The 22,080-nt window shown below is 37.6% G+C and overlaps 1 protein-coding gene across 2 annotated transcripts in view; it reads right to left on the bottom strand.

Annotated features, from left to right (window-relative positions):
* The window catches only part of ENPP3 (ectonucleotide pyrophosphatase/phosphodiesterase 3), a 32,870-nt gene extending 14,219 nt beyond the window's left edge, over positions 1 to 18,651 (bottom strand). The window contains exons 1-13 of one of the 2 annotated variants that reach the window (XM_042893951.1): positions 18,419 to 18,651; positions 16,034 to 16,112; positions 13,234 to 13,356; positions 12,007 to 12,132; positions 9,208 to 9,268; positions 6,874 to 6,971; positions 6,015 to 6,094; positions 5,336 to 5,455; positions 3,950 to 4,059; positions 2,544 to 2,609; positions 1,789 to 1,861; positions 325 to 433; positions 54 to 182 (exon numbers count right to left, since the gene is read on the bottom strand). In XM_042893951.1, the coding sequence (XP_042749885.1) occupies positions 54 to 182; positions 325 to 433; positions 1,789 to 1,861; positions 2,544 to 2,609; positions 3,950 to 4,059; positions 5,336 to 5,455; positions 6,015 to 6,094; positions 6,874 to 6,971; positions 9,208 to 9,268; positions 12,007 to 12,132; positions 13,234 to 13,356; positions 16,034 to 16,112; positions 18,419 to 18,535 (1,291 nt within the window). In that variant the 5' untranslated portion in view covers positions 18,536 to 18,651. Of the gene's footprint in view, positions 1 to 53; positions 183 to 324; positions 434 to 1,788; positions 1,862 to 2,543; positions 2,610 to 3,949; positions 4,060 to 5,335; positions 5,456 to 6,014; positions 6,095 to 6,873; positions 6,972 to 9,207; positions 9,269 to 12,006; positions 12,133 to 12,770; positions 12,825 to 13,233; positions 13,357 to 16,033; positions 16,113 to 18,418 lie in introns of those variants that run through there. The other variant, XM_042893953.1, reaches the window with a different exon arrangement.
* Positions 18,652 to 22,080: the final 3,429 nt, after the last annotated feature.

The raw sequence follows: 22,080 nt of genomic DNA, 5'->3' as shown, positions 1-22,080 counted from the left end.
TACTTATTTCCTGTCGTACTGCTTGTGCAATCCCAGGATTGGTCCACACTTACAAGTATAATAGTTCTGTGGAACGATGCGTGCTCGAATGCGAGCTGCAGGCCCAGCATATATGTAGAAATTAATCTCACTGAAGTAATTAGTCATGTATTCTAATTGGCTGCAGTAGGTCATATCCATCCCTAAAGAATACAGAAACAATTATTTTTCTAGATAAAGTGAATTATAAAATTAACTTAAAGTAATAAGTACATATATTATACAGCAAAAGAAAACAATGACTCAGTGAAGAGAAACACTGAGAAACAAAATGATATACATTACCATGATCAGCTAAAACAATGAGGTTTACACAGTTGTGAAGGTTTCTCTGTTTAAGCCCCTCCATTAGCATTCCCAGCGTTTGATCTGCTAGCTGTAAAGCTTTGATTACCTGTGAGAAAAACAAGCTTCCTTAGAACCTTTCCTTTTTACTGATTAAAAGTTATCACTTAATGCAAACATGAAAGACTAAAAAAAGCATGTTTTTTTGTTAGCTTTCATGTTCTTAATATTGCTTCTTTTCTTTTGCTCCAGCGCAATTTGCCATCCCTACTAGAGTACAGGTGTGCCCACTACTCCACCACAGGATTTCCTATACTAAATACTTTTTTTTTTTTAAATCTATTAATTTTTTTTCTATTGTCTTGACTTTAAAATTTGTTAATTGAAAAAAAATTTACACATTAAGATCAAATTTTCCATACTCTCAATTTATATAAAATGTGATATTTATAGCATTGCACATAATTTTTTGTAATATCACAATGCCATTGTATTATCAATAAAAGGCATTTTGAAAATATTTACATACACATGTTACTTATTAGACCAGCGCAGCATTTAAGTCACTTAAGTCCCTTTAAGCTTCCTGCAGAAGCTGGCAACCACTGGCAACCACTGAAGCGACGTGAGAAATCTAGCACAACCCACCTTGCAGAACTTCACAGCAAATGGTTCTTCTCTAACTGGCACAGCTGACTTATTGTCTTCTTTGAAGTGCGAGCAGTAAGGACAAGATCTGACTAAGCCTGAGCATTTGCATGCCTTTTGTTCCCCTAGCTGCACTCTCGAATTTCTTGCATGCACGGACAATACACACACATATACAATTACGCATGCAGTCACAGACTGTGTGCCTTTTGTGGACAAAGAGAAATTCACTTCACTTTCTAATTTAGACAGACTAAAACTATCCTACAAAGATGAGTTTTTTCATCCCTGTCCACCACAACAAGGCCCTCTGTGGAAGACTATTTTCAAAGATATTGCACAAAATCATTCCAGGAGGGAGCTGTTACAGTAAATCCTAGTCTCCTTAAAGATGTAATATCTTCTGTGCATGCAAGTAAAAAGCAAAACAAGAAACGTTGAAGTAGAGTATAGAAAGTAAACAGAAGACAGTTCTGGGAATTTGCTAGGCTACACGCTTCCAAATATCCCTTGCTGATAAAATTCAAGTTCAGTTTAAATACATGCAGCTTGAAACTTAATATTATTTCTAACAGCATGTTCAGCAATGATTTTCTGCCAGTCTCTTATGATTTCAGCAGTGTGTATGAGCCAAAGTAGCTGTAATCCAAACAGCACGCTCAATCACAAACAAGAATATAATGGAATGAAAACTCATATAAGAATCGTGGTAATTTTTGATCTAGTATCTTTTCCAAGTTGATAAATTGGATAAGTTCTTAGTACTCATCCATTTTTAGTGATATTTAGTCTAGTAAAAACAAAAAAGCTACTTACACCACCACTAACTGGTCCAAATGAATGTCCAGAAGTATCTGGTTCTTCAATATACAAAGTGTAGAAATCAGGCCTTGAGTTACAAATAAATAAAAAAGGAATACTGTGAAAACTTGGAGACATAATTACAAAAGAATACTTTCATTTTAAAAAGAAATGAAAGGAAATATGTACAGAATTGTAAATAAATACAATTTACTTAACAACAGCAACAAAAACCAGACAGCAAATACAGTCATCTACATTACTGTGAGTTTTGTAGTTAACCAACATGAATTATTTGAAATTACATTTTCAGAAACTGTATCCAGTATCTATAATAGAATCCAGAAAACACTCCCTAGAACTTCAAAATCTTAGAAGAGAAAAATCAAGCTGTTCCTTGGGATATAAATGGGAACTACCACCAAAATTACCTCAATCTGCTTAAGTGATGAGGCTCTACAGAGTACCTCCTAACTGCATACATAAGAGAAATCTGGTAACAAATCATGATATAAAAGATTTCACTTGTTTACATATCACACGGTAGTTTATCACTCCAAATATAAAAAGCAGTGATTCCTCATCTGATGTTATTTCATTTAACTTGTGCCACAGGCTGTACTTATAGAAAAGGCTTAAGTTCAGCAAATTCTCATTTGAGATGGTGAGGAAGATTCCACGTTTCACAAATACCAACAGAAAGCTCAGCTGCCAAGTATTAAAATCCTTCTAAGCTGTATTCTTACAAACCATTGGAATACTGCTGTTACCTCTCAGATTTGGTTTTATCAAGCCATTTTAGTATTCCTGAAATTCTCTCTTCATACGCAACTGAACTGAAAAAAAAAAAAAAGTATATCAGCAAGTCCTTTCTGATTTGCCCTTCTAATTTCAAAGAACGTATACAAAGAACGTATACACAGAGCACACCCTGTATGGTAAAGACAATGACTTGGATTGCAAGAATGATGCATCACATTAATATACCAGTAATCAGTTTTATTATTTTCATTTTTGATTGAATGTAATGCATTTTTAATGATCACAGAATCACAGAATCACAGAATAGACCCTGATATTGAAAACAGAAATATGGGTGGGATTATTTATATGTTTAAAAGTAAATACACGCAAAAAAGGAGTTTTCAAGTTCAGAAAAACCTGAAATACAAGTCAGACTATTTTTTCATTCTTTCCACCACGTCTAGACCTTGGACTTTCATATTTTAAAAGCAAGCAATGTCTCCACAAAAATCTTCATGAGGTCATGCCCTCTTTCCTGTGAATGAGTTTTACTCATTTAATATCTCTACTTTTCCACAAAGTCATGCACAAGCTTCATGTTAATAAACTATGGTACTCAGTTGTTTTCTGAGTACCAATCCTAGATATCACAGCCAAACATTTGTTATCTGTTAATACTTGTAATTACATGCTTACTTTAGATTTACTTAGTAATCATGAAGAATCATCATTTACTGAAATAACTATAAAACTTTTGAAATCATTTGCTGGCATCAATGTCTTCCACAAGAAGAAAGTTTACTATGAAGGTTATTATTGTATTTTCATGCATGTAACCTGAGAATTAGCAGCAATGTGCACATAGACATAAACATAGAACCATGACACAAAATCAGAGGGAATTTGTCTACAGCCCATCTTCTTTCAGTAGCTTCTCAATGCAGAGGTCTTACTTCAACAAGTTTCTGCCTTCTATAGGCTCGTGCCACTGCTTCTGAGTTACTTAAGGTTTAAATTAGTAGAAAGCTTATTCTCAAGTAGGAGAACTTGTGAAGGACATTATAGATAGATATAGATATTACGTGGGAATTTTTTGTGTTAAAATGTGGCAGTTTTTATAATAACACAGAAGTGGTTACATCCTAGGATGGCTTCCTAGTGGGAAATTAGTGGTTTCCAGTTGGCTGGAACATTTAAAACTGTCTCAGGGGATAACACACATACAATAACCTTTGCCTTTCTTATTGTGAATAGCCTAAAATTTAACTGTTAATGGTAGTTCCATGGTAAAATCATAACTATGTAATAGGGAACTTGCCACTCAGACTGGTGTTTAAAAAATCTTGTTCTTTATTTCCTTCAGCTGTTATATGGCATTTTGAATTTTTGTAGTAATTTAAGGCAATTTACCATAATCCTTATAAAAACTTACCTATTGAATAAATAGAAAAAGTTGGGGTATGTACCATTAATTGGAACATCAGAGCCTGGCCAGAAGAAGGTGCCTGCTTTCAAACCTTGGTACATTGCTGTCAGCCATATCTATGGATAAAGATACAAACAAACAATTTTATGGCATTTACACTGCTGGAGGACCTCAGATGAGCAGAGTCAAAATACTGAAGTGGCTTAGGAATGTGGCCTACAAGCATATATTTTCCCTTTCTTCTTTCATACACCATGCTGCTGACCAACAAACACATCTGATTTGAAGTTTGTTTCTTATATACATAGTCTGAAAAAAAAATTGTAGCACAGGAGTCAACATGTTGCCATTTGTTGGGAATTCTCATTGTAGAAATGATGTCATATAGATATTTTCATAGGTGACAACAGGCAGTGAGTGACCCTCTATCCAATGACACATTCAGTGGAGTGGATAAGTGAATCCACTGCAATGGAAGATATGATTTCCAGTTATATGATTTTATTGTAAAAAGGTGTATTCCTATTCATCTCACAGAGCCCAGCCACGGTTCTGCTAGGAACCTGACTGAATCTTTCAGGAAACAGTAGCAGTAAAACCTGGCCACTATAATATACTAGAAACATCACCACACAGATACTATATATAAGTATATATAGAGACTATAAGTGGATATATATATTTAACTCTCTCTTTCTGTCCCTATATATATATATATATACACACATATATACGTATGTATATTAAACAGATATGTTAAGCAGATACTAGGTGTTTATATTTTTCCCATTTTTGTACTGCTTGATATTTCCAGTAAATGAATAGCATTATAATCACAGGCGCTTCTTCGATGAAATGGGCCAAAATTTACACATAAATACTCATTTTGATGGAAATGAAGTTCTTGGTTATTCTATCCCTTTCTTTTACATGCCTGGACATTGAAAACACTTTTGTTATGTTGTTTTTGTTGCTGTTTGTTTGTTTTATAAAATGATGTATTCTGGAAGTAGATTTGTAGATTTCATTCTTTAGATAGTTGTCAAAAAATAACCAATCAAACTCCACACAAACCCTATCAAACTTACTGAGTTTTTCAATATTTGGCAGCAAAGAACTCCAAGTTTGCAGATGTTCTGTTCTAAAACCATCCATTATGAAAAGGATAAGTGCTGGTTTAAGTTTCAGTGTTAAACATTTTAGGAGTTCTTCTATCTTTACAAAAAGTGAACTGTTTCATAGTCAGCCAACAATTTGAAGGCTACATGACATTTACCGTGTACTGCAAATATATCACACAACTTTGCATTTTGTTCTCTTTTTGTTTTATTTAACAACATGGCATATGAGCCATTAGACATAGAGATATAACATAAATAGAAGTAAACTTACTGGCTGACCCTTCCACCATGAGGGCTCAAATTTTTCTGTGCTTGAAAGTGAGAAATGCTTGTTCAAATCTACATCATAAATGTTGTTATCAATAATACCATGAGATTCTGGATACAATCCCTGCAAAATGAAAAGAAACAAGTAAAAACCTATGAACCTGAAAATAAAATACATCTTAAATTACGTTGCAATGTGGTGTTACAATTATTTTATGGCTGTTTTATCACAGAAACAGAACATAATTTATAATTCCCATAGAATATCACATTCCTATTAGTGAATTCAGTGTGCCTTTCAAGTTCCTTTTTAGTTTCCCTGTCATCTTCACAGCCCAAATAAAACCTGATCTGCTGTAGATTAAGTCCCATGGCCATGTATCAGCTGCCAAACCTATCCCAGCACAGACATTCCTCAAATGGCAGTGCCCTCATCCATACTCATCTGTATACACTTAGAATGGCAAGGGCCAGGAATAACTGGTTCACAGACCAGAATATGGTAACATACAGACGTAACCACATAGCCAATATTTATTTCCCTATACACAGTGTCTGTCCCTCACTTATACATCTTGACTTCTCATGTCATTAATCATTAGATGAGTTAATTCCCTGGCACCACAGGATTCTTTCTGTGTTGTCTAGATAAAGACAAGTAAAAATAACAAACTCTCACTTACTGTGACAATAGTATAGTGGTTTGGAAATGTTTTTGTGGGGTAAGCAGCTCTCATGTATTTTGAATGTGTGCCACATGTTTCTGCAAAAGATAACAATTCACATAGATTTCCTTATATATATATATATATTATTTTTTTTTCAAATTGAAAACTAACAGTTTTGAAGACAGGAAAAAATTACAACAGTTAATTGCTGGTTTGCTATGCTATTAGAGGGGAAATCTGACTTCAAAATATGACACATACATTCTCATGTTTCCTTGTAAGGTAGGTCTACACTGTGGTTACCTTCATGGTGTATATATTCTGTAACAACTTGCTTAATTACCTTCACCAAAAATGCAAGCTTAGGTTGGTAGAGAGGGAAAATTTTATGTTACAGATCAGCTTTATAGTCTTTCTTTCACAAAGAAAGGAATTCCTCTTTACTACTCCCTGTAGATCCAGACAGTGACCTTTAAAAGAGCATCTTTGAGGGACACTTCCCAAAAACCCAATGCAGTTTTTCCTTATCAGTAGGAAGTTTCAATAGAGTACAGAGAATGAATGAAATCCAGCTCTGGAACTATTTTGCAGCTTTAAAATGTATTTGAATGTATGTTTCAAACTACTTGTGTAATAAAAAGCTGCAGGCCAATATTAATTGCCTTTAAAAAAAAAAAAAAAAAAGTCATGTTTGCTGTGCATTCAGATACAAGAATTAATGTAGAATATGAAATACTGTAAGTATGCAACTGATGGTAGAGACCTGATTTGGGATCTTATTGTTGAGAAACAGTTGTGAACAACATAGCAGCAAAAGGAACTAGAAAGGCTATATGCAGACTTCTAAAGACACAAAGCACTCCGGGTAACTTACTGAGTTTTTCAATATTTGGCAGCAAAGAACTCCATGTTTGCAGATATTCTGCTCTAAAACCATCCATTGAGAAAAGGATAAGTGGTGGCAGATCAAATCTGCAAGAAAATATCACTTCTTGATCATTAAGGAGTTTGGCGAATTAAGACTTGTTAAAGTCATTAACTGCAAGATATAAATTCTGTTTTTTATAAGCAGGATCTAGAACACCCATATACTTTCCAGAGTTAATATCATGGTGAGAGATAAACAAACAGTACAAATACACAATTCTCCTGAAAAGAAAACAGTCGAGGAATAAAATATAAGCTACTTAGTAAGTATAGAACCTAAGAAAATAAGTTGTTTGGTTCTTTTTCATCTTTTAATTACAAACACAAATCTACAGACTAGGATCCAAATTCAAGCCCAGAGTACAGGACAACCAAAGCACCTCTGAACATACTAATGAGTTGGATTCTGTCTCTTGTCTCTTTATGCATCTCAGGACAGCTGCACAAAGGACTGTGAAAACACAGCAATCACTCAGTAGGCAGCAAGGCTCCGGTGGCTTCAGGGGGAATGTAATCTCCTTGAGATGCCAGGTTTGAGGCATTCTCTTGCCTTACAGCATTTGCTTTGTGAAAACATTATCGAGTAGTTCAAGTTCTTTGTGGTTTAAACCTCTCAACCTTCTCAGCTCTCACTGAACACTTTCTCACCCTAAGTACAATGACAAATTGCTCTTAAAGCTACAAGAATGCAGCTATCATGACTTTATTAAGACATTATGTAAAGAATAAAGATTAGAAAGCCTCAGATCTTAGCTCAGATGACAGGTAGATAAAAAGTGCAGAAATAGAAAATTATCTCCTGAACAGTCTTTCAATTTTTGCCATAAAAATTCTAATTAGGAAGTGCTACTTGTGAAAAAACCTAAGTTATTAAAAATACTATCTTCTAGCCAGTCTGAAAGGACTCCAAAATACATTAGCAGATATAAAATGATAGTGTTATAGCATTTTTCTTCATAATTCGAAGAGAAAATATTCTGTAGGATCAAGTAGTCTAGTTTTGTGATTCAGTCTATTAACCATCATTATATGTTGCAAGGTCACATTAGCAACATATAAAGACTACCATTAAATGAGAAATGTAGTTTGAAATAGATTCCACTGTACAGAATACCTCAAAAAAGCCCAACTAATTGTAATTCATCAGAAAGGTTTGAAGATTTGCTATATAAACCTGGAAAACACTGAGAGAGAATAACTATTAATTAAATGCAGTGACTCCGCATGAATTGCTTTGAGGAATTCCTTGAGTTATAACAAAAAAAAAAGAAAAAGAAAAAGAAAAAGAAAAAGAAAAAGAAAAAGAAAAAAAAGAAAGAAAAAGAAAGAAAAAAAGTTGCATTTTCACAGTATCACAAGAAACAAAACTGGGACAATAATTGTCCCAGTTATTTTCTCATTCACAGTGCTCTTTTCAAAACAGTAAAGCACACTGGCATCGACAGTATGTATAAAAAACACTGAATAAAGAACCAAAATGGAGCTCCATATAGCAGTGTTCATGGCATGTAAGTCTTTCTCCACACAAAGCTTTTAAGCTCTTGCCTATGAAACTGTGAACTCGAGAAGTTATTTGTTAACTAATAACTTAGAAGTGCATTTTTGTATTGCTCTGGGAGGTGCATGCAGGAACACTTGAACTTTAGAAAGAAGATACACTACTAAAGGTATTATTGCTATAATATGGTGTGCCAGTAAAATAGATAACGAGGATAACATCAAAAATACTGTAACTGAACCAGAAAATAATCCATTTTACTTTGAGAACAACTTTTAAACTATGTTTCTGGCTAACCTATACCTAAGATGTCCATCTGTAGATAAATATCTATACAAAATAACTAAAAGTGAGCATCAAATTTTCTGTGTTCCAGCTTTTGCAGACATAATGCTACATTTACAGCTTCCTTTTTATCTATACTATCAGAGATGCTATGTCAGCAACCTTAAATGGACCATGAACAATTTGTGCTACGTGAATCCTGAATTAACTCTAATAGCTTTTCCAGGTCTTTGCAAAATGACTTACGATCTGGATTCAAACTCCTGTACTCTGTTCTACCTTGTAAATGATAAATGAATCTGCAACAAAATGACAAAGGTTTTAGAAAGAAAAAACATTACTAGCCACATTCCACTTCTACAGAATATCCCTATGGGCAGGACCTTATTCTAAGTAAACTTTCTGTTTTTCTAACCTCTTAAAAACCTCCTTCAGCTGACTGACTATTTCTGAGCATCATGTTTTTATTTGTTAAAGAGATTTTTAAAATTATCCTACCCAGCTGGACACTGAGGAGTTTCAAGTGAAATACATGGTTCTTCTACCCAAGGTATTTCACCTAAGAGGACAAAAGAAAGTATTGAGTTAGCATTAAAAAAAATAATAATACAAACAAACAGAACAAAAAAGTTTCCTGGATGATCCTTTTAGAGAACTTCCTGGAATTTCTTCTGTTTCAATACAGAATTAATGTAAATTAGGGCTAAAATACCTTTAGAAATCATTTAATTCAACATATTAGGCCTTGAAACACTGAGTATACAAACAAGATGGAGGAGAAATAACTATGAAAGCGTAACCTGTACATTTTAACTATCTTAAAATGGAGAATACTTAACTTGTATTCAGGATACACACTGGAATACTGCTTTCTTTTTTTGCAGATTCCACTTACACATTTAGTGATGACTACCAGGGCTTTCATTAGCTTTTCCCCCCACCTTTGTTTAAAGAATACAAGTTCTTCAGTCTTCCAAGGACACCGGCTTCTGCCTTTCAAGTCATTGTTCTGTTTTCCCATGAATATTCTCCACCTGCTTCACATCTACACTCACTCATAATAACAATCTGCCCACCTCTTTGGAATAAATAAGAGATGTTAATAAGAGAAGAAATAAGAAACATAGGGAAAAAAAAGGAAATATATACATATAAAAGAAGCAGTGCCTGTTAAAGTTTTTAGCTTAACACAGAGAGTTTATCTCCCAGTAAGCAGACAAAGGTGGGAATGTACAGTCATTTTAACCAGGTCAGCACTTGCTACTCAAACAAATTAGCATTTAATTGAACTCTTGACTATTTTTAGTTTCTCTTTGCATTTAGGTGACAGATATACATAGGTCATTCTGAAAGTAATGCCTCCTACTTCTTTCCACTGATATAACGACCCACAATAACTTTGTGTGATGAAGACAATTTTCAGCTTCGAAAAATTATTTTTTCAACAGTCACCACCATTATCTATGCATTTTTGCCAGTGATAAACAAGAGCCTGCATGCTGTGTTCATAAAAATTTATAGAAACAGAGGTGACCCACTGTTTCACAGCTGCTATGACAGTGTCACTGCCAGGAAAACGTTGCCTACTCAATCCATCTTTCAGCAGCCCAAACAAATTAAATCACAGTGCACCAAATCCAGACTATATAGTATGTGTAGTAGGACAGTCCACCTAAGACTGCCAATGTGCTCCATGGACTTCAAACTGACGTAGGGCCTGACATTATCATGTTACAAGAGAAAGGTGGTCTTCTTCTCTGGCCTGACTCTGGAAGTCTGAGCCTTCAGCTTAGTCAGAATTATGGTGTAAAGGTCAGAACTGAAGGTTTGTCCGGGTTCCAGGAGATCCAGAAGGATTATGCTCTTTCCTATTCCAAAAGACAGTGCACATCACTATACCCAGAGAGGACTGCATCTTGAACTTTTCTTTGAGGAAGAATTCATGTCACCACTCCACGGACCACTGTTCTGACTCTGTCTTGTAGTGGTGACACCATGTCTCAACACTTGGTAATTCTATAACCCCAGAAACTGTTACCAACTGCCTCATATTGCTTCAATTGGTCCTGACAAACTTGCATATCGTATGCTTTCAGCTCCTGTGCAAGCATTTGTGGGAGTTTAGTGCAAACTTTGTGATACTCTAATGTTGCCACTATCATTTCCAATGCACTGAAGCTGACATTCAGCTCCCTGGTAATTCATACAGATGAGCTAATTGAGACACTCTTCTTTTCATGATGTGACAGCTGTGCATGGCCATTTGGAATGTGGCTTGTTTTTCACATCACTGTTGCCACTGCAGAAACATGCCACTCACAGCCTCACTGTACTCACATTACTGCTTGGTCTAAATGCAAACATTTAGGAATTAATAAGCAGCAGAAGGCTGAACAGGATGGGGAGAGGAGTGTCAGAACTTGCACAAAAAGGTAACTGATCTAGGTGTTCCTGCTCTGGCAAAGGGATTGGACAAGATGACCTTTCAAGGTCCTTTCCAATCTCTGATATTCTGTGATTCTGTGAAGTATCGATGAATGTCACTGGGTGCCATTTTTTCCACATGGAAGAATTCAGTAACACACCTTTGCTTCATACTTCAGACTGCCCCTCTGCTGCCATCTGTCACATGGCAACAAAACATAATGGGACATTGGTGGGAAGGTTCAACTTCTACTGCCATACCACCAACATCCACCTCTGCTGTCATAGGCCAACATACTAAAACAGGGGGTGTTACTTTCATAAAAGCTCTCACTATATTGCAGAAGCTGCCTGCAATCTCTGCCATCTAAACATATGCAGGAATTCTGACAACAGATATATATTTTAAGTCAGCAGTATACTCTGCAGATGTCATTCCTATAATCAAATTTACCAATGATTTAGACAGGGTCTGTATGACACAACCAGGTATGTTCAAAGATATTCAGTTAAGAAATCCAATCTGAAAATTAATTTTCAATAAAATGAGTGGGAAATTTTAATTAAATATCTTCAGATTCCAGGGAGTTTGAAGCAAAAAAACACGTATTCAACTATTTTGAAAATAAAATCCAAACGACCACAGCCACCAAATTTGGGTTGCTCCTACAACATTCTTATGAATGACATACATCTCACATTTCTCTCCAAAAATCCTCTTCTCCCAAGTCAGACATACCATTTTGTTTCATTTCAAAACATCTTCATTTTCCAAAATGTAACTATAAGGCTCTAGCTTTGAGAAACAAATATATCTACCTTCATATTTTCGGTGTTTGTCCAACTATTTATTTCACATGATCTTTGATTTACCTTTGCAAACAGTATTGTAGTTTACACAGCAGTCATTTTCCTGCAAACAGTCATCAGAACAAGAACAATAGCTTCCAGGTAATCTTGTCTCACCACAACGGAAATTAGTGCAACTCCAGGATCGAGCTGAAAAGTGGAAGAAAGAGATATTATTTGAGTCCCAGAACTTCATGTAAACTTGTGTTAAACTCATATTAACATCTCCTACCTGAGTAGCTTGACAGTTTTATCTGAGATGAAATCACAAGACCCCTTTTAACACATAAAGACCATTTTTGTTGCCACCAAATGGTAACAACAAATCATAGAATAAACCATTTTAGAAATGCGTTCTCAAAGTCATCTCGTTCAATGCCTTCCACACTTTTCCTGGAAGATCTCAACATAAATAAATAAATAAATCCATGGAAGAGAAAAAGAAGGTAGTAGATCTTTTTTTCCCCTTCTATTGTGCACAATCTGTAGCAGAGAGCAAAAAGGCTCTAAGGAGGGCAGAAACAGGCAGAAAGTGACAAGGATGAAGAAAATCCCAAGCTGCTGCCAAGAGAGCATGCAGAGCAACTGGCAAAGAATCTAGATTTAATGCAGAAACAGATAAATTTCCTGAAGGAATACTGTAATCCTGATTCTGCTAATTATTCCTGAGTAATTCTCAGGCCTACATAAGGCCGAGAATACATTTCATGGGAAATACGCATTAATTTTCAAAAGGACAAGAGGTGCTGGCACACAAGCATCATTTCAGTCGACTAGTCAAAGAAAACCTGTGCTTCCATTCATCCATGACTTAATCTGGACCAGGAAACATTCACTGCAAATGCTCTGGTTATCCAAGGGAGTTGGCTGTGCTGTACTGCCATGCTCTCTGCTACACTGCTTTATGCTCTAATGTGATATGTGAAACCCATACAAATTACTTGAAGAAATATTTTTGCCTAAAAGGCACGCATCTTCATAGCAAAGAAATGAGATAATTTGAAAGAGATCCAGAAAGATTTCTTGTCACGTAGGCTAAGGCCTTCTAACAATCTGAATGCAGCATTCACTTAACGCCACTAACTTCCTCCCTCCCCAAATCATCGTGTGGCAAGCAAGCCTCAAAGCTTTTAATCAGACGGCTTTCCATACCCCTGTGCAAATAAGAGAATTGGTCTTTTTTCAGTTAGTACTATACAACAAAAGAAAACAGTATAGAAACCAATGAGCATTGCCTCTAAGGGAACATACTTGGCTCCACGCAGGCATCTTCATAGTCCCAGCAGCAGTCCTGACGCTCCTCGCAGCTGCTATCACACTGGCAGCCTGCCACCTCTTTCCGATAGGGCTCGTTGCACTTGTGTCTGCAGCTGACTGCAACAAGAAGACAGGGACTCTTAGTGCCCAGGCTGCAAGACAGCCCTGTCCCAGCTGGAACAGCTAAACAGATCGTGGATACAGATAGAAAAGTTGTTGAATGATTTCCCAAAACAACCTCCTGAATCAGTTTCCACTGCAGTTGCTAGTACACAGATTGGAGCAAGCAACACGAGAGCTGCAGAAGGTCTTTGAGATGCAAATGTCCTGGTTTTAGTTTCAAGTGTGCTCACCTAGAGTTTCTGTCACAGCTGTTCCTACATCTCAGCCACTGGTATCTGCCCAGCTTGTTGCTGAGTCCAGGACACAGAGAAACCCAGAGGGCTGAGGAAGGCTATAAGATTTAGTACACTCGGGAATCTGACCATCTCCCTTCCACTTAGCTGGGACAAAGTGCCTAAAAATCCTGCAGGTTTGATTGTTTTGACTGAAAGAAAGAAAAGGATCCAAAGGAAGGGCCTTACACAGGAAACTGGAATGTGCAATTAGTTCCTCACCACAGCTCTGGCCCCTCCATGCAGGGAGCAAGAGCTCTGACACATCTAAGGACAACTTTGAATCACAAAACACCACCTGAAGCTCCCCTTGAGTCATTAAGAGCCTTGCATCTGTGATCTCTGTACTGGAGAAGTAATGTCTGAAACAATCTAAGCATCTACATTTCCAGTTTTGTCACCCATCCACAGAATTACATAGAAATACATATAAGTGCTTAGGCCTGCTAGTAGAATTCTGTAATCATTGCCAAAAGGTTTGTGCTTGTGCAAGGTGTGCTGCCTATAAAAATCAGGCTTTAATATCCACTGTGTATGAATCATGTGGAGCTAAGAACTTTCTTTTTTCAAGCTAGTCAGCTTTTTTCACATGTAGAAAGCTCTGAAGTCGCACTTTGTTCTTTACGTTCATACATCAACAATAACTGTCCACGCAACCAAGCTGTGCAAGTAATTAGAACAATGAACAAACACATGCAATGATCATAAATGGATATTTCAAGAGAAAGTACAAATGGAAAGAAGAAACTAACAGCAAATCATTTCATGGCTGGAACCTGCTCTGCCAAGAAAAGCTGTGATTTTCCACCAATGTGCAGTTTTTCTTTGCTTTTAAACTGAAAAAGTATTTAATTTAGTTTTTCCCCTGTCCATTGGCTTTAAAACAGCTCAAAGTTGTTTAGGTCCTCTACCTGAATTAAAGTGATATAGAATACAGAATATGTATTTCAGAAGAAATATAAACCTTTTCCTCTGTCTGAAATATAACTGTTTATATTTCTAATAACCTGCAATCCATGCCTCTAATTTCTTCACTACATTTACAGAAATGTGTGAGTTCTGCAAATTTAGTATGGTATTAGTGTTAAAATTTAGTATGTCAGGAACTTTTATCTGGAATAGTCAGTGCAGTTATAGGAGCTATCAAGTTTACCTTGGGTATATAAACAGAATGAATTGTAATACATCACCAGATGTAGTCTGTCTAATGGTACAGAGCAGTGGACCACTACACACCACTGACTCCTCCCAAGACTATAACCCCCCAAAATGCCTCTCAGCCACGACTCCCTTTGCCTCTGAACAGGGCCAATCTTTCCCTTTGTCCTCACAAGAAATGCAGCAGTACAGTCATGTACCACTCCAGGTTAAGGCTTCCCCTCTGACTCTGCCTTGTAGCACTGTGTGTCATTACTTCATCTTTCTGAAGTAGATCTGGTTATAAAGGTAGAAAACAAAGTTAGGCAGGCCCTATTTAGAATTGCTCTGTAATGTCTGCAGAGACACCAAAATTTTCATTTTGCACCATCTTCCACTTCCCATTCACTTACTGCAACTGTGACCAAGTTCCTTAGGCAAATGTCAGTGAAGATTCACATGGTAGGTATCTATGTATTTTACAGAGGAAGTAGTAGTAGAATACACCTGTCATCAAAAAATAATTACAGTTCCGTCTTGTTCAGCTAGGATTGAAAGATCTTCAAAAGAGTTAGAAGCTGATGAGTAAGTAGGTATAAAAGTTTGATATATGTTGATCAGAAATGGAAAAGATACTGTGCATCCTTGAACTCCTCCAGTATGAGACTGATATTGTCTTGACTCTGAAGGAAGTGTTTCAATTCACCAGGTGATGTTTGTTTGTCCTAATGTTGCTTGACTCCTTAATACACTATTCTGCTTTTTTTTTTAAGTAATAACATTTCATCAAATCAAAACATCCCTTTTTACCATAGCATTCCATAAATATAAGTTTTCAAAAAAAATTTATGACAAATTTTAGCCACCTCAACTATGTCACATGCACTCTAAGTATGAATGTTGACAGTAGTCACCATCTCTTCTACAAAACACATCGCTCAAATAATTGTAAAGTGTTACATATGACAAGATACATCCTATTTCAATTTTCATAGAAACATTAGTAAGATAAAATTTCTTGTTGTTGTGAAGCAGGTTTAACACTTGTAGAGTGAGAAGTGAGACGTGCAGTGGTTTAGGAGAGGTTTTTTCAAGCATAAATTATGTGTACAGGATTTATACAGTCCAACTCAAAAAATACAAGAATTTTAGGTGGCAACTTTTCACTGAATATTTATATTACATTACAAAAGAGCCTTCATTGAAAGCCTTTACCAGATCTAGCTTCAGTGGTAATTACACTAAAAGTATCATAAACATACCTTGCTCCTGGGCTCCACGGTTTAGTCCCAGTCCCAGACCTAGTCCCAGAGATACAACCACCAAAGCACTTAGCAGAACCTGCCACATAGACACACAAAAAATCATAGTTCATAATAAGCTTTTATATTTACTAGAAATTATGATAGGAGAGGTGCAGAAACAATAATCTTGTGAACTGCTTGTAAGGCAACACCTAAATACTGCACCTCTAACCTATGGTTGGTCCCATCTTGTGACTGGGGAAGTCTTTGCAGGGGAAAAAATAGCAGGAAGTAGCAAATACATTTATGTATTTTTCAAATTCTTGATCTATGCAAAGAGAAGGAAACCCCTATCTTTCACAAGCCAATATTCCTTTTTTATAGCTTCCGTATTTTCTTGAAATGCCTACAGGGATTTCTTATAAAGCTCAGCTAGACTTAAGATGTATACACCAAATTTTCACCACAAGACATTTTCTCTTAATGGGTAAGACACTGTAATAGTGAGGTTAGAGGAAACAAGAAATATACAAGTAGTCCAAGAAAATTCCCTAAAAGAAAGTCACAACATCTGGGAGACTGGGAAAGCACTGTGGAAGCCTGTCGCAGCTTAACAGATATGCTGGCTGGAACAGCAAAAAAGGACAACCCTCTCAGACTGTATCACAATGCATCCACTTTTCAGTAAGGCAGTGATGGGAAAGAAAATGCTTCTCAGAGAAAAGCACCATCAAGCAATCTACTCTGTTTCCGGCTTTTGTCTCAGTTTACTTCTGTTTCCTGCTACTTCCAGCATCCACCAGGCATTACCAAATGGCTTAACTGCGACTATGGAAATTACAAAGAGCTGATAAAACCTACATGAGTGAGCAGGATATAAGCAAGCATAGATATGCCGTGTTGTTACTGTTTACCCATCTCTGCTCACAGTAGAACCCTGGGCTCATTGTGTCCCAACATCTCACCAACTGGCAGTGGTGTGGAGCGGTGCCCAGGCCTCTGCTGAGGGGTGTGTGTACATTTTGGGCATAAAGCAGATCCAGTGGGACACATCCTAAGTACACACTATTCCTTCCCATGAACCGGGAAGATCACTCTTACTTGCTCCCTATTGCTCACTCCCTGTTTTTTGGAGAGGACGAATATCCCAACAGTAGGAATGGAAATGGAATTGATAAGAGATCCGGATAAAAGAGACAGGTGGGAAAAGTGCTGTTGCTCAAAGCATTGGAAAAGGCAGGGTGATATCTCTTGAAGAGATCCTTACCTGGACCCATCTGTGAAGGCCACAGTTCAGTGCCACATCCATCTAGGCAGGACTAAGAATTAGGGGTCACATCTGGGCCAGAACACTTTCTACTTCTGGACAGGGAGCATATTGCCCTTAGGGGACTGTCCTGGGTTTTGTTGTCTGAGTGCAGAACAGCCCCTGTGTTTTAGGATGCTTCTCAGTTTATTCTTCCAAGTAACTCTTGAAAGCACCATTTATTTTGTACTTTATTTAGGCATACTTCTGACACTGTCTCTCATGGTTAAATTATTTTTATTGCAGATTTAAAGAGAAAAATGCCTGTTTTCACTTCTTTTCCTCAGTTTCCAATATTTCTCTTATATACAATGCAATACTTACACAATGAAGCATTAGATAGGAAGTCATATTATATGAATCTGTTTTCATGATATGATGATGAAAAGTGTCACAACTTGCCTCTCTTTTTCATATGTATACATTCAAGATTTGTTTCACTTGTGGTCAAAAACAGAAGCCAAAAATGTGTATCAGCTCCAAAAAAAGGTCTCAAAAATGTATAAAAAGCCCTACATAGTATTATTTGTAAGGCAGCTGTGTGACTCTCAATGCCTTGGGGAAGAGGGAAAGAACTGGCACGATACTTGAAATGTGAGGCTGACAACACCACATGAAACAGTTCATTCATCTTTTCCTATGCTTCAGAAGTGTTTTTCATCACTGCCTTTCCTACATACTCTTTTTTATTGATGATGAGTCTGAACGCACAAAAAATTAACCAAAAAGTAACTGGGGCTGCTTTGCCCACAGATTTAAACACATTTTAAACAAATAAAACACTGCATTGAAACACCACCTACTGTGCAAACTGTCAGTTTATCATAGTAAAGCAAAAAGTGTACTTCACTGCCAGGAAAAAAATTTTTGACAGAGCTGAAGCCTCTTGATAAGTACCACAAGCACTTCAGAAATCTGCCAGAGAAGTTCATGCCTTCATGCTACAAAACTTCACCACTTATCACACTGCCCTGAATTATTAAATTAATATAAGGAAACCAGTAAAACTTCTGTGAATTTGAAAATTGCTAAAGCAATTCTTACAGATCTGAAAGGAAAAAAAGGAGTCGCTGCCCTGAAGAGCAGTGCCTACTTACACCACAGATGATCTTGTATCTCTGGAGTGTTTTTCTCTTCACATATTCCATTGGTTGTAAAATCACCTCATCCAAATGTCCGCTTTGATGCATGCCAATTTCGCTGTTTGGATCCATTCCGCCGACGCCTGCTCTCAGCTGCACACACACTGTGCTTCTCTCGCTGCACAGCTGGCTTGGCTGCAACTGAGAGGCTGCTCGTGCTTCAAGTGTGTACGTACTTTGTTCACAGGACTTTATCGAAGTCCTAACTTTTGCACTGGTGATAGGCTTGCAGGATGCCAAAGTAAGCAGGAAAGCTACCAAGCAAGGTCAAAGGTTGAAAAGAAGCATTTGAGCACAGAGAACATCAGTCACATTTCAAGATAAAGATGGCATTAAATAAACTGTAGATTAGAAATAATATGTTGCTAAGCAGTATCTTGTGAATATGACTACTCTGGTATTTGGTTAAAAGCCCATCACAGAGTACTTGCTGCTTCCAAAGAAAGCAATACTTAAGCAGATGGTTTTATAGCTCCTGCTGTAGTCGCAACTATGCTTTGAGCTTCCTTCCTTTATTGGACGGGGCTTTGGGCAACCTGATCTGGTGGGTGGCAACCTGTCCACGGCAGGGGTTTTGAACTGAATGGTCCCTGTGGATCAGGATATAAGATTTAACACTGCATTGTACTTCTCTTCTTTCCCTTGCCCCAGCATGGATGTATCCAAGGGCTGCAGTCCCCTTAGGGGTGTACTTGTTGCTGCATGGAAGTACTCACAAGCCACACACCCTCTGACTTGAGGCACTGTAGCTCTAGCCTATCCAGTACAGCAGCACAGGAAGAACAGCACTGCCCTGACAATACACCATCCCAGGGGTGTAGCATTTGCTGTTATCAAAATGTTCCCAGGAACAGCAAAGTAAGTTGATAAGGCATAGAGCAAATGGCAACCACTAACAATCACTGGACTCTAATATACTGCAAAGTAAGCAAGACCCCTGGCAAGAACAGAAGCCTGCCAATTAATAGCTAGATCGCAGAAACACAGAATGACTGAGATTGGTAGGTACCACTTGGGATTATCTACTCCAACCCCCCTGCCTCAATCAGTGTCCTCTAGATCATATTGCCCAGGATCACACACAGGTGTGTTCTGAATACTTCTAGAGAAACAGACTCCACAGCCCCTCTTGGCAGCCTATTCAGGGCTTTGTTACTCTCACAGTGAAGTTTTTTCTTATGTGCAGATGGAACTTCCCGTATTTCAGGTTGAGCCCCTTGCCTCTTGTCCTGTTGCCGGGCACAACAGAAAACAGCTTGGCTCCATTCTATTGATACTCTTCCTTAAGATATTTGTACAGATTAATAAGATTCCCTCTCAGTCTTCTTTTTTCCAGGCTAAAGAGGCCTAGCTCTGTCAGTCTTCCCTCATGAGAGAGATGCTCCAGCCTCTTAATCATCTCTGTTACCCCATGTTGGACTCACTCTAAGAGCTCCATGTTGTTTTCAACAGCTATAACAGCTACAAATTTGGTCTAGAACATCCCAATCAAATTTCTTGTTATCTTGAATGTTATCTAGTCCCATCCTGGATTCCAAAAAGTACTCTTGTGGGTTAACCCCAGTAGACAGCCAAGCCCCACTCCTTCCCAGTGGGATGGAGGACAGAATAATAATGGCAAAAGGAAAAAAAGCTTTCAAGGTGAGTTAAAGGCAGTTTAGTAGAAAAAAAAAAAAATTCACTACTTCCCATCAGCAGGCAGATGTTCAGGTAATTCCAGGAAAGAATGGTGTTATCACACCTGTATGGGCACTTAAGGGTACTTAAGACTACAAAGAACTAGACAGGCCTTATTTATCTTTATTAACGAAAACACACCTTTATACTCATTCCTAGTCCATCTTCTAAAATGAATGGCATTCACATAGAGGGGAAAAAAAAAAGAAGAAAGAAAAGAAGAAAAAGACAAAGCTTAATCATTTATCTCACAAATATTTGCAGGTAATCAGTTTGAATAAAAAGGAAAAATTAGAAACTCATATCTAGAATGCAGAGATCCTGGAAAGGAAGCCAAAAGGGGAAGTTTCATACCCAAAAAGCACCACGTAGTCACATCTGTTGTTCTGAAACACCACAGCATGCTTTACTGCTGCCTACAGATTAATTTTATTAATAAAAAAGGTGAGAGTAATAATAATCTAGATCAAGCAATCAGGTGCCAAAAAATGGGTTATCGAATAAGTGAATGCTAATATTACCTGGAAAAAAAAAGAATACCTTATTCCTTTCTCTTTATTGTTCATTTATTTTGTAAACCATTTTAGCCTGGTCTTTCTCAGTAGTAAAACCAGCAAAATAACATTATAAAAATAAATTATAGACCAATCCACTAGTTAGAATGGATATAAAAGTTTCTTACTGTACTTGTATAACAATTCTATAATGCTACTTTTGATAATGTTTGCTTACTTTTTAAAAATATTTAAAGTAATTTTGTAAAGTATGTTTCCTTTTAAGTCACTGGAATAAGAGGGTCATTTCTTTCTCATGCAAATGTTTCTTTTCTTCTTTGTTTGGTAAAGCTTACAGGCCCTGTATTACCTAACACACAGAATTCTCCAGGGCTTCATTCCTTGCCAAAAACACCTAGGCATAATCCCAGCCCTTAAGATCTGTACAGTTCTTCCTCTTTGACATTTGGGTCCTCAACACAAAAGTTGTGTAAGTAACAGCCCTAGCTTGGGCCTCAGGGACTAGATTCTTTGCCATTGGTAGGATCATATGTATTGCAGTCTGACTAACATAAGATCTGGATGGATGAGCGTGGTGGTTTCTCATCGACGGGCAGCTCAGCTACACTTCCCACTCCTCAACAGAACAGGGGAGAAAATATGATGAAAAAAACTCATTACATGGGTAAGATAAGGACAGGCAGAACATTCAGTACTTACCATCACAGGGAAAACAGACTCAGCATAGGTAGATTAATATAATGTACTGCCTATTGAAAAGCAGAGCTTTTAGCAAACTAAAAACCAAACTAGAAAGACCCCTTCCATCCATTCTTTCTCCTTTCACAGAGTGGTGTAAGGGAATTGGGAATGGAGGCTACATTCACTCCATAATGCTTCATTTCTGCTTCTCCTTCATGGTCACTCTGCTTCTGCTCCAATGTGGGGTCCCTTCCACAGGATGCCATCCTTCCTCAACTAATCCCACATGCGCATCCCACAGGCTGCAGTTCTTCAAGCACTGCTCCTACACATCTCCTTACCATGGTGCTCATTCTTCAAAGCAGACTACTCAAGTACAGGTCCCCACAGACAGCAGCTCCTTAAGCCCTCCTGCCCCATCAAGGGCTCCTCCAACTCAGGCCCTACTCCTGTGGGGCTCTCTATGAACTATACCTCCTTCAGGCCTCATCCACTGCTATGCATAGGCTCCTCCATAGCTTCACCTGGAGACCAGCTTTGTGTGGTTCTCGTGGGCTGCAAGGAGACAGCTTGCTCCACCATGGGTAACTACTGGTCTGCAGGGAACTGCTGCTCCAGCCTGGAGCACCTTGGATACCATAAATTGGTCTATCAGGAAACTCTCTAAAACTTAAACTGGAGTTTAGAAAGCTGGCATTCTTTATTATAATCAGAGCTGGATGCATGGGTGTTGAGCTCCACCTG

Source organism: Lagopus leucura, unplaced genomic scaffold (genome assembly GCF_019238085.1).
Source record: "Lagopus leucura isolate 7727_CA_CO unplaced genomic scaffold, USGS_WTPT01 Super-Scaffold_73, whole genome shotgun sequence".
Taxonomy (NCBI): Eukaryota; Metazoa; Chordata; class Aves; order Galliformes; family Phasianidae; genus Lagopus; species Lagopus leucura.
Note: the sequence above shows the minus strand (reverse complement) of the source record. Positions and strands in the feature narration are given on the sequence as shown.